The sequence below is a fragment of the Coccinella septempunctata genome, chromosome 2 (genome assembly GCF_907165205.1).
Source record: "Coccinella septempunctata chromosome 2, icCocSept1.1, whole genome shotgun sequence".
Classification (NCBI taxonomy): domain Eukaryota; kingdom Metazoa; phylum Arthropoda; class Insecta; order Coleoptera; family Coccinellidae; genus Coccinella; species Coccinella septempunctata.
Window position 1 is genome coordinate 668,204 of NC_058190.1, and position 14,180 is coordinate 682,383.

Genomic DNA, 14,180 nt, shown 5'->3' on the forward strand with positions numbered 1-14,180 from the left:
TTTCGAAAATGTGCCATGACTTTTTTATTTTCGGAAATATGCGAAAACGATGAAAACTTTCTACAGGAACTTTTTCACTGAGAATACGATACTATATACCTACGCCTTTCATCTTTTCTTGATTTCTTGTACCAAGGGTGAAAAAAGATCTTTTTTTGATTTTTTGATCTCATGTTATACAAAAAAAATATCCCTTCAAAAATAGATATACTCCATTCACTTTTATTTTAGCACCCGGTTGGCCATGGAAATTTGACACATTCCACTCTGTATGGTAGGAAAATGTGGGGTTATGAAGCTTGTCAAAACATTTTTTGGTTTTAAATCAACGCTGTGTTGCCCGTTCTACTTAAAAGTTTCTGTTATTACGTATTTTATCACAATGTCGAATCTCTTCGGAAAATATGTGACGAACATAATTGAAGTTTATACAAACTGATTGAAGGCATACCAAATCCAGTTATTGGCATGGAAAATACAAGAGATCGGTATAATATAATAATATGCACTAGCTTGAGGAGAGTTAATGTTCGTTATTTTCTTTGGCTAAAGTTTGAATACTTTACATCATTTGAAGATTTCAAAAATACTAACCCGAAGATAAAATGCATATGATGCAGTGGTTGGGAATGGGTATCTCCCGAAGAAATCAACAGATAATCACAAGAATGTTAAATTCCTCCACAAAAATCATCTTGCATCAATATAATTAAGAGGAATTGAAGGAAGTCCCAAGTCAAGATGAACTTCATCTTTGAACAAAAATTTTACATGAATAAATAATTAACAGGACAACTGGCACGTATTTGTGGATGTTAATCCTATTACATTGATATAATGATAACACAGGCCAACACACATTTTGGTGCCTGCGATTTGTTAACTGTTCCTGAGTAATTTTTGGATGCAGAATGTAAAAAAGTTCTCAGATTTTGTCTATCAGATCTAGTTTTTGAGATTTTCAAAAAAAATTGTGTATATAATTTACGTTATAACTGTTATAATATATAATATTACTATTGACAGTTAAAAAAAAACAAAGACACTTGGATTTAAGTATTTATTGCAAAAACTTAATTTACATAATTACATTAGTCACTAATCACTTAAAAATTTTCTTTTATAAAATTTTCTAGAATGGAGTTTACTAGGGCAGTCTCGCTGAAGGCTCCAGCAGTAGTCCGCCATCATGTGGCTATCCCATCGTCCTTGATAACGATCTTCCATAGTTTTAATATCCTGATGGAATCTTTCCCCCTGTTCTTCACTACAATCACCTAAGTTTTCTGGAAAACGATCTAGGTGGCTGTGGAGGTAGTGAACTTTTATACTCATGTTACAGCCGAGAATATTAAAATTTGAAAGCATAGTTTCCACTAATTCTACGTAATTATCTGCTTTATGATTGCCAAGAAAATTTTGTACTACTTGAACAAATGAACTCCAAGCGTTAGATTCAGTCTCGTTCATTGATGTGGTGAATTGTGGATCTTTAACAAGTTGCCTTATTTGAGAACCATCAAATATACCAGCTTTTAGTTTTTCCGTGCTAATGCCAGGAAATTTACGTGACAAATAGCCAAAACAATTTCCATCTCGATTTAAAGCCTTCACAAATTGCTTCATTAGGCCTAGCTTGATATGCAAGGGCGGAAGTAAGATTTTTTTCTCTTGAAACCAAAGATTCGTTGATCACGTTTTGTATTCCTTGAATCATGACATCTCTTGAAGGCCAATTTTTAGTTAACCCAGTGCTCATTTTTAGCTCTGCTGTCCCAAAGGCACAAAAAACAAGGATATTTTGTATAACCACTCTGCTGTCCATGGAGGAAGTTAATCATTTTTAAATCAACACAAATTGACCACTGATGTTCTTCGTATTTAATTTTTCTCAAAACTAATGCTATTGTTTCATATTCTTCCTTCATGGTAGTAGAATGACCAATAGGAATTGAGCCATATTTGTTACCGTTATGTAAAAGAACACATTTGTTGTCCTTTATCAGAAAAAAATATACCATTTAACCTGTAACGTGTATCTCAGAAACTAGAGCTGATAGAAAAAATCTGGTGGCATTTTTGGAATCAGCATATTAAAAACATCTAAAATCAGATGATAGATTTCCGGCACCAAATTGTTTGAATGGAGTATAGAAGAGTTTGTCTTCTAGAATATGTATCACATTGAGATCTAGGATAATTTTTCTGGGAGATTAACATTGAATTTTCCATCTTACCGACTCAACTTTCCAAACCTCTTCGAATGAAAAATGCGGATTGAAAAAAATTCATATTTCAGCACAATATGGCAATAGCTTCCAAGCGAAGTGCTGAAATACCCAAAACCGATATTAGGTATAGCAGATATATCCCCGTCAATGAAAGATGGAATTTATATTTTTATTGGATCAGCTTGTATAAAAAAAAGTTACTGAGAATGTTCGACGATTACAATGTTAAATACAGGAAAGCATTCAAGGTGTACAACGAACTGAAGGAGATCAGCGATATCGAAATTCTCAGAGGCGCGAAACTGATCGGAATGACAACCACCGGAGCGGCTCGTCTACATTCCACCCTTCAAGTGCTCAAATGTCCCATTGTTATTGTGGAAGAGGCGGCCGAGATTCTGGAAGCTCACGTGGTTGCCGCTCTAACCTCCAGTTGCCAACAGCTGATATTGATCGGAGATCATCAGCAGTTGCGGCCCAGCACCGGGAACTACGTGATGGAGAGATTTTACAATTTGGGAATCAGTCTGTTCGAGAGGATGATTCGGAACGATGTTCAATGTTTCACCTTGAACGTACAGCACCGAATGAGGCCGGAAATCTCGGCATTGATCAAACCGTCGATTTATCCGGATTTGCAAGATCACGAGTCGGTGTTGCACAGACCGCCCATCGAAGGAATGGATAAATGTTTGTATTTCATCGACCATCAACACCCGGAAGAATCGAGCGCTGGTAATTCCAAGAAGAACGTCCATGAAGCTACGTTCTTGGTTCGTTTGGCTGAATATTTGATGCTCAACGGGTATAGGCCCGGGCAAATCACTATATTAGCAGCGTATCTGAGTCAAATGTACGAGATACAAAGAGAGAAGAGGAAAATTGACCTTCTTGGAGATGTCAGAGTAGCTGTACTCGATAATTATCAAGGAGAAGAAAGCGATATCATATTGCTGTCTCTAGTAAGAAATAACGATGAAAACAGGATCGGTTTCCTTGCCAACGATAACAGAGTCTGTGTGGCCTTGTCACGTGCTCGAAATGGATTTTACATTATGGGTAACATGTCCATCCTTTGCGAGAAATCACAGGTACTGTATATAGTACAAGATACGATATAAGAAATATACAGGGTGTGGCGTAATGAATGGATAATATTGAGCCTGGGGGTAGAGGACTCTATCGCGGTTCAGAAAAATATATTTTACGTTCAGTAAAAGTGCCTTGGTTTTCGTGATATTGGAGATTTTCGAAAATTCAAGAGAATTACACCTTCGGCCACTCGTTTTGCAGGCAAGACTATAAATGAAGGAATTTTTTCAAACTGTTTTTTGGATAGTATTCCTGGATAGATGATCTATCGAATGTGATTCATTATTTTTGAGGCGCATGAATAGTTCTTCATGAAAAAAAGATCTAACTTAACTTTTTCGTTTTGCTAATTTTTTTTCATAAGTTCAACCTATCGCGGTGTAAAAAATAATATGGTTACTTGAGAGCCAATGCAAGAAAAAACATGCCCGTTTCATTGAGATTCCGAAACGGTATAACTCTGTATTGTCAGCATTTAATACAAAATAAATTCCTATTGCAATCAGTTGAGGCCTAGTTTTATGTGAACACTGTTTATGAAATTTTTAGCAGCTAAAATGAGAAATGCAAGCAGAATAAAGCAATCATCTATAAGAAGGTATAGAGCATGTACTGAAGCTCATGGTGGCCTCTTAGAGCATCTTTTGTGAAATTTAATTCAATAAAACGATACTCATTTCAAAATTGTTGATATGCAATAAAGCTATGATTCATTAGAAAGTGTAGACTATAGAGTATGTATCAGAACTCATGGTGGCCAATTTAAACATCATTTGTGAAACTTTATTCAATGAAACGATATTTTAAAATTGTTATTTTTTCGCGTTTTCTTTTATTATTGAACCCCAACGTTGTGAAATCAATATTTTCAAGTTATGAATTAAATTTTAGCATTTTTGTAACAAAAAGGTCTTGACTCAATGTAATAGAAATTAATTTTTGGCTTTTTTTTCTGAATTACAAAAGTGCTAAAATTAACTTCGTTACTTGAAATTCGCTCAAAAACTATTAACTTAATAAGCTTAATAATGAAAGAATACGAGAGAAAAAAACCAATTTTAAAATATCGCTTAATTGAATCGAGTTTTACAAAAAGTGTTCAGAGTGGGCATCAGGAGCTCTACTAGATGCTTTACAACTTCTTATGAATAATTGCTTTATTCTGCTTGCAAGTCTCATTTCAGTTGCTAAAAATTAAAAAAAAAGGCTTACATCAAACTCTGCCTTGACTCATTGTAATAGAAATTTATTTTGTATAATGCTGGAAATAGAGTAAGTTATACCATTTCAGAATCTCAGTTAAACAGGTATGTTTTCTCTTGCTTTGGCACTCAGGTAACCATATTAACACCACGCTGGGTTGAACTTAGGAAAAAAAATAAGCAAAACGGAAAATTTGAGTTAAATCTTTTATTTATGAAAAACTATTCATGCGCCTCAATAATAATAATTTACATTCGATAGCGTATCTATCCAGGAATACTATCCAATAAGCAGTTTGAAAGAATTCCTTCATTTGGAGTCTTGCCTGCAAAAAGAGTGGCGAAGGGTGTGATTTTCTTGAATTTTCGAAAATCTCGAATATGTCGAAAACCAAGGCACTTTTACTAAACGTAAAATATATTTTCTGAACCGTCATAGAGTTCTCTACTTGCAGGCTCCATATTATCCATTCATTACGCCACACCCTGTATACCCTCATCTGTTAATTGATGATGACGAATGTTATAAATAAGACAATATGTTGCAAATGGGTTGCCTAGCTAAATCAAGGGCCAATAGTGTTGAATATTGTTAACTTTCATCAACTTTTTTTGATCTACTACCCTCATTTGTTATTCATCAAAATCGAGCATAAGTCGTCAGAATATTACACGAGGAATCAGGAAAACATGGGTTGCCTAGTTTCCCTTGGTACTCATATGAGGTTGCCAGGTACAAACAGGTAGACAACCGTCATTTATATACTCTCACCAGTTATTTAAAATTGGCTTTTTTTAATGAAAGGTTACGTTATCCCCTATCTCACAGTATTAGGTTGCCTGGTCAGAAGTGGGGCACATCCATGGTTGCCTAGATTTTATATGTTAAGGTTTAAACGCTAGCAGGGAGAGCGACAAAGAGTTCAGAAAGACGATTTTTCCGATCTTTGGAGGGTGCTGCATTGATTGAATCCTAGAATTAAAACAGATTGAATAGTAACAATAACAAAGAATGATCACGCCTAAAGGCAATGAATACAATAATAAGGATAAATTCAGATGCATACCACCCGACGATATGAATATCGACAAGTGTTACTATCTGAATTGAGCTAGCCAGTTTGTCATCGTCAAGGCCCCCAAATGGAGTACGCTCCACCGAAGAAAAGCAGATGCTGACCATGGTTTCGGCCTCATTTGGCCTCATCAGAGCAACATAGCATTTTTCCAGGGTGGAGAACGTTTGGAATTGATGGAACTTTATTCAATATTGGCATGTTCTACTGGATACTATACATTTACCCAGAGCTCACCCAATATGAAACGGTGTCCGATTCAATCCCCTCCAAATTGGCAAGTACAATTCAGATCGTAACACTTGTTGATATTCATATCGTCGGGTGGTATGCATCTGAATTTATCCTTCTTATTGTATTCATTGCCTTTAGGCGTGATCATTCTTTATTATTGTACCGCTGGCATCATTTCTGCCGTGATGCTATTGTCTTCGTCTTGGTTTCCATCTGGAGGGGATTGAATCGGACACCGTTTCATATTGGGTGGCGCTCAGGGTAAATGTATAGTACCCAGTAGAACATGCCAATATTGAATAAAGTTCCATCAATTCCAAACGTTCTCCACCGTGGAAAAATGCTACGTTGCTCTGATGAATCCAAATGAGGCCGAAACCATGGTCAGCATCTGCTCTTCTTCGGTGGAGCGTACTCCATTTGGGGTCTTGACGATGGCAAATTGGCTAGTTCAATTCAGATCGTAACACTTGTTGATATTCATATTGTCGGGTGGTATGCATCTGAATTTATCCTTATTATAGTAACAATATTATAACTTCAATTTTTTTTTCATTCCCACATTTATTTAACAATAGTATAATACAACAACTTAAGCATGGAATTTTATTCTGATTCTGACTCATCAGAAGTATCCACCTCAAAATCAATACCTTCTTCGTTTTCCTTAGTTTTCAAGGTGTCGAGTATATCCCGGACTTTCAAGGGTGTTGCATACCCTACGAAGCATGTTGGCTTTGAATAGCCATCCAAAAACCAACCTCATTCTTCCGGGTTGAGTTTGACGCAACACTGATCAGTTGCATGAAGCCACTTTGCGTTAACAAAAATTATACGCGAAATTTTTTGTTTTAGTGGAATCCAGCATGGTGGGATCAAATTTGAATCGATACTTCTAAGCTTTTTGATAAATTTATCTTTGTTTTTCTTTGTTCCAGATGTTTTTTTGGAACATCTAGCATCATTGACGCTTATACACTGTTTGATGCCATAAATAAAAGCATTTTCTGTCCGACGAGAAGATCTGCTGGATCTGTCAATTCATTCATTCATTCATTGCTGTATCCCGTTACCGGGAATAAATCTACAAAAAGAAGAAAAAAAAAAGAAAAAAAAAATAAATAAATTTGAACAGACTTGTAACTTCTCAGTGCTAGTTGCGACTGTGTGCCCTCCTGTGACTAAAGAGACCCAACCGTGACCTGCAGATCCTTCCACACTCAGGGCATGGATAGTCTCCAACCAGATCTGGCCGCCGCTGTATCCTTCTCGATTCTCCATTATAACTGTGGACCAAAGACCTCCACTGTGACCTGTCCAACGCTAGTTGTTCCCAGTTATGATTAGCATTAACTGATTTTAGGGATTGATGTAGTGTATCCTTAAACCGCTTATACTGGCCTCCTGGTTTCCGGGCTCCCTCAGTGATTTCGCCGTATAGAGCTATTTTGGGGAGTCTTGTGTCCTGCATCCTCAGAATGTGGCCGCTCCATCTGAGTCGGGCCCTCGTTACTTGAGTCTCAATTGTTGTACAACTCGCGCGCTGCAAGACTTCTGCATTCGAAACTTTGTGGAACCATCTGATGTGCATTATCTGTCTTAGATGACGTTGCTGCGTCTGTTCAAGCTGTTTAATATGTCGCCTGTAGGGAGTCCAGCTTTCGCTTCCGTAAAGAAGCGTTGGGAGGACCACTGCTCTGTAAACAGCTGTCTTGGTCTTCAGATTGAGGTCGTGATTTTGAAACACTCTGTCCTTTAGCTTCCAGAATGCCCGTGATGCCGAATTGATACGGTTCTGTATTTCCGTGTCAAGGTTAGCCCTAGTATTTATGAAGCTTCCCAAGTATTTGAACTGCTCGACTTGTTCTAGAGTTTCATTGTCCAGGCTGATATCTGTTTGACGGCTTTCTGGCGGACTTACCAGGATTTTGGTCTTGTCAATATTGAGTCTAAGGCCTAAAGCTTCGTATATATGTTTATAGGTGTCCATCATTATCTGTAGATCCTCTGAGCTGCTAGCGATGAGTGAACAGTCGTCTGCATATTGAAGTTCCGTGATAAACTTGGTACGGGTTTTTGCTCTGAAGCGCTTCAGGTTAAACAGGCCTCCATCAAATCTGAATCTTATCCCAACACCTCTTACGGGCATGCTCATGTCAGCAATTATCGATACAGCTATGGCGAAAATATTGAATAGTAAAGGCGCTAATACGCAGCCTTGTTTTATTCCAGAGTTGGTTGAGAAATGGTCGGTTGTAGAGCCATTATGCTGTATTCTAGCGGTGTTGCTTGTATGAAGGCTTTTACACACTGCTAGGAATTTTTCGGGTACTCCCAGACGTGCCATGATTTTCCATAGCGCTCTCCGATTCACCGAGTCGAATGCCTTGCTTAAATCGATGAAGGCTGTATAAATCCTTGATTGTTGTTCACGGGCCTTTTCTTGTAGCTGTCGCAGTGTAAAAATTAGGTCCACCGTACCTCGATTTGGTCGAAAGCCGCACTGGGATTCAGGTAAAAGCTTCTCTAAGAGTGGAACCAGACGATTAGCCATAATCTTCGAGAGAATTTTACCGGCCACATTAAGCAACGATATGCCCCTGTAATTGTTGCAATTCGACGTATCGCCTTTGTTCTTATAGAGGTTGATAACTAAAGCGTCTCTGAAGTCTTGTGGCACATCTCCCTGTTCCCAGATCTTGCGGAATAGTATAAGGAGACTATTGACAATGTCCTCATCCAAGGCTTTGAATATCTCCGCCGGAATGCCGTCTAGACCAGGTGACTTATCATTTTTCATATTTTTAATCGCGCTTATGATTTCCGACATTGAGATTTCGTCATCAAGCGATGTCATCGGACTATACGCGGGGAGCAGGTCTAAAATGGATAAATCCGAGTCGTTATTTTGATTCAAGACCTGTGAGTAATGCTCCTTCCATCTTTCGAGAATTTTTCTATCATCAGTTAGAATAGCTCCATGAGCATCTCTTATAGGAAAGCTAGCTTTTCTGCTTGGACCGTAAACAGTTTTAATAGCTTCGAAAAAACGCCTGTAGTCATGGTTATCGGCGTAAGCTTGTATTTCCCTAGCTTTCTCTTTCCACCAGCTGTCCTTGATTTTTCTTATTTCTTGACGGACCTCGCGTTTTATGTTTATGAAACCTATTTGGGCTGCAACATCGCCAGGCTTGTTAATTGCGGTTTTCATCGCTTTGTGTTTTGCATCCAAAAGGGGTGCGATATGAGTTTCGCTGTCGGCAAACCAGTCTGGGGATTTTCGGGAGCGTTCTGTGCCCAGTATTTCTTTCGCTGTATTTGTAAGGGATGACTTGAAACGGAGCCAATGAGTCTCAATGTCGTCGTTATAATCCGGTGGTGTTAGGCTATCTTTGACGGCAGCTGTGAATCTGTCCTTTGTAGAAGGGTTTTGTAGTTTGGATATTTGAAGGCGCTCTCTTAGATACTTCGGCTTGCGTTGGTATTTTGGGCGCATTGAGATTTTCATTCTCGAGATTACCAGCCTATGATCAGTCCAGCACTCCAGATCTGCTCTGGGTTTAGTGACCAACACCTCTTTCAGATCTTTCCTTCTCACGATCACATAGTCGAGGGTATGCCAATGCCCTGAGCGCGGGTGGCGCCAGGTCCCCCTTGAATTGGGTCTCGTAATAAAATAGGTGTTCGTTATACACAGATTGTGTTCTGCACAAAGAGCCAGCAGACGTTCTCCATTCGAATTGATGCTGTCTGTGCCGTGTTTCCCTATTATTCCCGGCCATAGTTCTGAGTCTTGATCTTTGCCCACTCTAGCGTTGAAGTCTCCAAGGAGAATAATTCGTTCCCGTTTTGGGATTTTACTTAATGTAGCAACGAGTGTTTCGTAAAAAGTGTCCTTTAAGTTGTCAGAGGAGTTCAAAGTGGGTGCGTATACTGCAATGATGTTCACAAACGTGTTATTCGCTGCAGGAAAACGTAGGGTCATTAAACGTTCTGAGATACCAACTGGATTTTCGGTAAGTTTGGCGGCCAGGTCGTTTCTAATGGCAAAGCCTACGCCATGTTGTCTGATTTCGCCTTCCGGCAAGCCTTTCCAGAAAAAAGTATACGCTTGTTCTACCAAGCTACCTTCGTCCGAAAAGCGTGTTTCGCTTAAAGCAACTATTGCAATGGATGTTCGTTGCAGTTCCTTATCGATTAGGGCAGTACGCCTCTCTGGTCGGTCGGCCTTGGGGTTGTCTAGCAAGGTTCTGACGTTCCATGCTGCAAAAGCTATGTGCTTTTCATTGGTGTTTGTTCGATGATTCACTCGCTCAGGCACCCTCCCCCGGAGATCCGAATGGGAGGGTATTTTACCTCCGGATACGAATTTTGTCCTGTTCGACTGATCCATCTTTTTGTAGGAGCTGCGTTAGAAGGTGTTCAAAAGCTGCACTGGTAACGCTGTCAATTATGTCAATTATGCGAATATTTGCGTTCATAGACTAATTGGAGTTAACCTAAGTTTCCATTCCGCGAATAAGCGTGCTCTCCAAGTACATATACCCCATTCACTTTTATTTTAGCACTCGGTTGGCCATGGAAATTTGACACATTCCACTCTGTACAGTACGAAAATGTGGGGTTATGAAGCTTGTCAAAACATTTTTTGGTTTTAAAACAACACTATGTTGCCCGTTCTACGTGAAAGTTTATGTTATTACGTATTTTATCACTATGTCGAATCTCTTCGGAAAATATGTAACGAACATAATTGACGTTTATACAAACTGATTGAAGCCATACCAAATCCAGTTATTTACATGGAAAATACAAGAGATCAGAATAATATCATAATATGCACTAGCTTGAGGAGAGTTAATGTTCGTTATCTTCTTTGGCTAAAGTTTGAATACTTTACATCAGTTGAAGATTTCAAAAATTTTTACCCGAAGATAAACTGCATATGATGCAGTGGTTGGAAATGGGTATCTCCCGAAGGAATTAACAGATAATTACAAGAATGTTAAATTCTTTAACAAAAATCATCTTGCATTAATAAAAGTAAAAGGGTCACCTTTGAACAAAAATTTCACATGAATAAACGATTAACAGGACAACTGGCGCGTATTTGTGGCTGTTCATCTTAATGCATTGATATAATAATAATAATTAGGTATTTATTGGTACCTTAAGACATTTACAATGTATAGGACAAGTCAAATGAAAAATAGAAAAATCAATTTTCGGGAACTTATTCTACGATGACATTCATCGAAAATCCTGTAGTAACTTTTCGCATTAATTCACCCAAACATAAAATTCTCAAATGCCACCACTTTTTTGGGTCTCCCAATAGACGGAAATTCTTTGTCATTCTCTTCATTTACAATCTTTCTGATTGTGGGAATAATCAGCTGAAATATAAGTCTTTTAAATGGAGATGAAATATAATATAAATTCACTCACATTGAATATGTTCGCTACCGTCTGACTTATTGTGGATTTTAGAATATTAGGGCATAACTATTTGAAGGAGCGGACCTGAATTCTAAATAGCACTTCCTGAAACTCTGTCGCTTTTTTCAATCAGTTTCGGCATTTTCGTAATATTAATTTATATTAGTTGTGACAACGGCGTTATGACATTCATAGATTAAATGAACAGAGAATAGATGGACCACTCGAAATATACAGTGACTTTATACACCATGGTATATGAAGTCACTGTATCGAAAAACAAACATCAGCGTCATCTGTTTTTATGGTACATGTACTAATTTTCGACGAAACCAAAAAAACAGGGAATCTGTAACGCTCATTTTTAATTTTCTTGTAATGATCAAGGCAGAATATATTTGAAAATTTCTGAGTGAAACTCAGAGAGAGATTCGAATAAATTGCTCATTGAGAAATTGCAGTAAGATAACGAATAATACGAATCTTCATTTGGATTTTTCTCTGACCCGAAGAATCGAAAAAAAAAATCAGTTCATAATTGAAAAATTTATTGCATTTTTCTATATAAGTCGTTTAGATTCAAATGAAACATTAAAAAAATTCTCTTACATTGAATATGTTCGCTACCGTCTGACGTATTGTGGATTTTAGAATATCAGGGTGTAACTATTTGAATGAGCGAACCTGAATTCTAAATAGCACTTCCTGAAACCTTGTCTCTTTTTTTCAATCACTTTCGGCATTTTCGTAATAAAAATTGATATTAGTTGTGGCAACGGCGTTATGACATTAAGGACATTTCATGAGTGCCAATCTTACTCCGTTCTAGTTACAAGAATATGAGAAAGTTATTTTATGGCCAACCGACTGCTAAAATAAATGTGAATGGAGTATAGTTTCTCAAAAATGATGATTGTGACCAAAAAAAACCTGATGTAAAAATGAAGAAGTGTTTCGTGTGTAGTTCGGAGAGAAATTCGAATGCGTACAGGAGTTTACTGCTCTTATTTATGGCATCAAACAGTATATAAGCGTCAATGATGCTGGATGTTCCAAAAAACATCTGGAACAAAGGAAAACAAAGATAAATTTATTAAAAAGGTTAGAGGCATCGACTCAAATTTGATCCCACCATGCTGGATTTCACAAAAACAAAAAATTTTGCGTATAATTCTTGTTAACGCAATGTGGCTTCATGCAACTGATCAGTGTTACGTCAAATTCAACCCGGAAGAATGCGGTTGGTTTTTGGATGGTTATTTGAAGCCAACATGCTTCGTAGGGGATGCGACACCCTTCCAAGTCCGGGATATACTCGTCACCTTGAAAACTGAGGAAAACGAAGAAGATATTGATTTTGAGGTGGATACTTCTGATGAGTCAGAATCAGAATAAAATTCCATGCTTAAGTTGTTGTATTATACTATTGATAAATAAATGTGTGAATGAAAATTTGAAGTTATTGTTACTATTCAATCTGTTTTAATTCCAGCATTCAATCAATGCAGCACCCTCCAAAGATCGAAAAAATCGTCTTTCTGAACTCTCTGTCTCTCTCCCTGCTAGCGTTTAAACCTTAACATATAAAATCTAGACAACCATGGATGTGCCCCACTTCTGACTAGGCAACCTAATACTGTGAGATAGGGATAAAGTAACCTTTCATAAAAAAAGCCAATTTTAAATAACTAATGAGGGTATACATTTTCTTATATCGTATCTTAGACTAAGAGAAAATTTTGATATGTCATGATCATAATGTCAACCCTTCAAGTTATATTTTTACAGCTATGGGTGAAAGTTAAAACTACTCTCACGGCTCAAGAAGCTATTGGGCCTTCCCTTGCTTTGAAATGTCAGAATCACGATAAAATAACGATGGTTACCACTGCAGCAGATTTTTCTTTGGTATCGGAGGGTGGATGTGACGTTATTTGCGATGCTTCCCTAATTTGTGGACACAAATGTAAAAGGCGATGTCACAATAACGACAAAGATCATGAAAAATATTTTTGTACGGAGAAGTGTAACACGTAAGTTAACCAAGTTATCAACTACAGGGTACATCAACTGCATTCCTCTATCTTCTTTTGTTTTCGAGTTATTGGCCGAAATTTTTCCTGTTTTTTCAAATAACTATATTACTTTAACGAATTTCGATATTTTATGTACGCGTTTCCGTCTTATTGAGATTTGACTGAGCCGGGCCTGGAGTTCGAGTTTCTTCGTTAAACGAGTTATAAAGATCTGCTAATGTACAGGGTGTCCGAGTTAAAGTGTCCCTATACCTTATTGTGGAAACTAAAGGAGCTAGAAGAAAAAATTGAATACAAAACTTGTCTGTAATCCATTGAGCTTATTTTTTATAACCCACATCGATACAGGGTGCTCTTCTTTCTTATTTTAAATGGAACACCCTGTACATTATTGCATTTTTTAATTCCTTGCCAAATTTTAAGGTAACTTTGGTAGACAACCATGGTCCTACATAACACCGATTCTGAGATATTTGACTTTTTCCTGAAATTTTGACTGCTGTAGGTGCTCACTAAAATAGCTGATATTTGTTTTCTAATGAATGTATCGAAACCAAATTTCGCCCAGTTCCTGTCAACATATTGGATCATACGTTACATCTCTATTTTTAGCAATTTGATATACAGGGTCTCCAAAAATTAAAGTTATGCCCGTTTGCACCAATCCCCCTTAAAATGAGTACTTAACTAAGCGTAGTTTAAAGTTAATGGACGCTTAATTTTATTGTCAGTTGCACGACTGCGGCCTGACAGAATCTTAAGTAAGGGGCCCTTAAGCTTTTATATCTAGTGATATTTCAGTTTTTATTTTGGTGCAACTTCATCCTAGTCCAATAAAGCCCTTTCATTGGTTGGCCGGTTGCCGATGTT

General features: G+C 37.6%; 1 protein-coding gene across 9 annotated transcripts in view; it reads left to right on the forward strand.

Annotated features, from left to right (window-relative positions):
• LOC123308510 (NFX1-type zinc finger-containing protein 1-like) overlaps window positions 1–14,180 on the forward strand; it is a 66,927-nt gene that overhangs the window by 22,464 nt on the left and 30,283 nt on the right. For all 9 annotated transcript variants that reach the window (XM_044891193.1, XM_044891197.1, XM_044891196.1 and 6 more), the window contains 2 exons: window positions 2,300–3,322; window positions 13,063–13,307. In XM_044891193.1, the coding sequence (XP_044747128.1) occupies window positions 2,300–3,322; window positions 13,063–13,307 (1,268 nt within the window). The remainder of the gene's footprint in view (window positions 1–2,299; window positions 3,323–13,062; window positions 13,308–14,180) is intronic.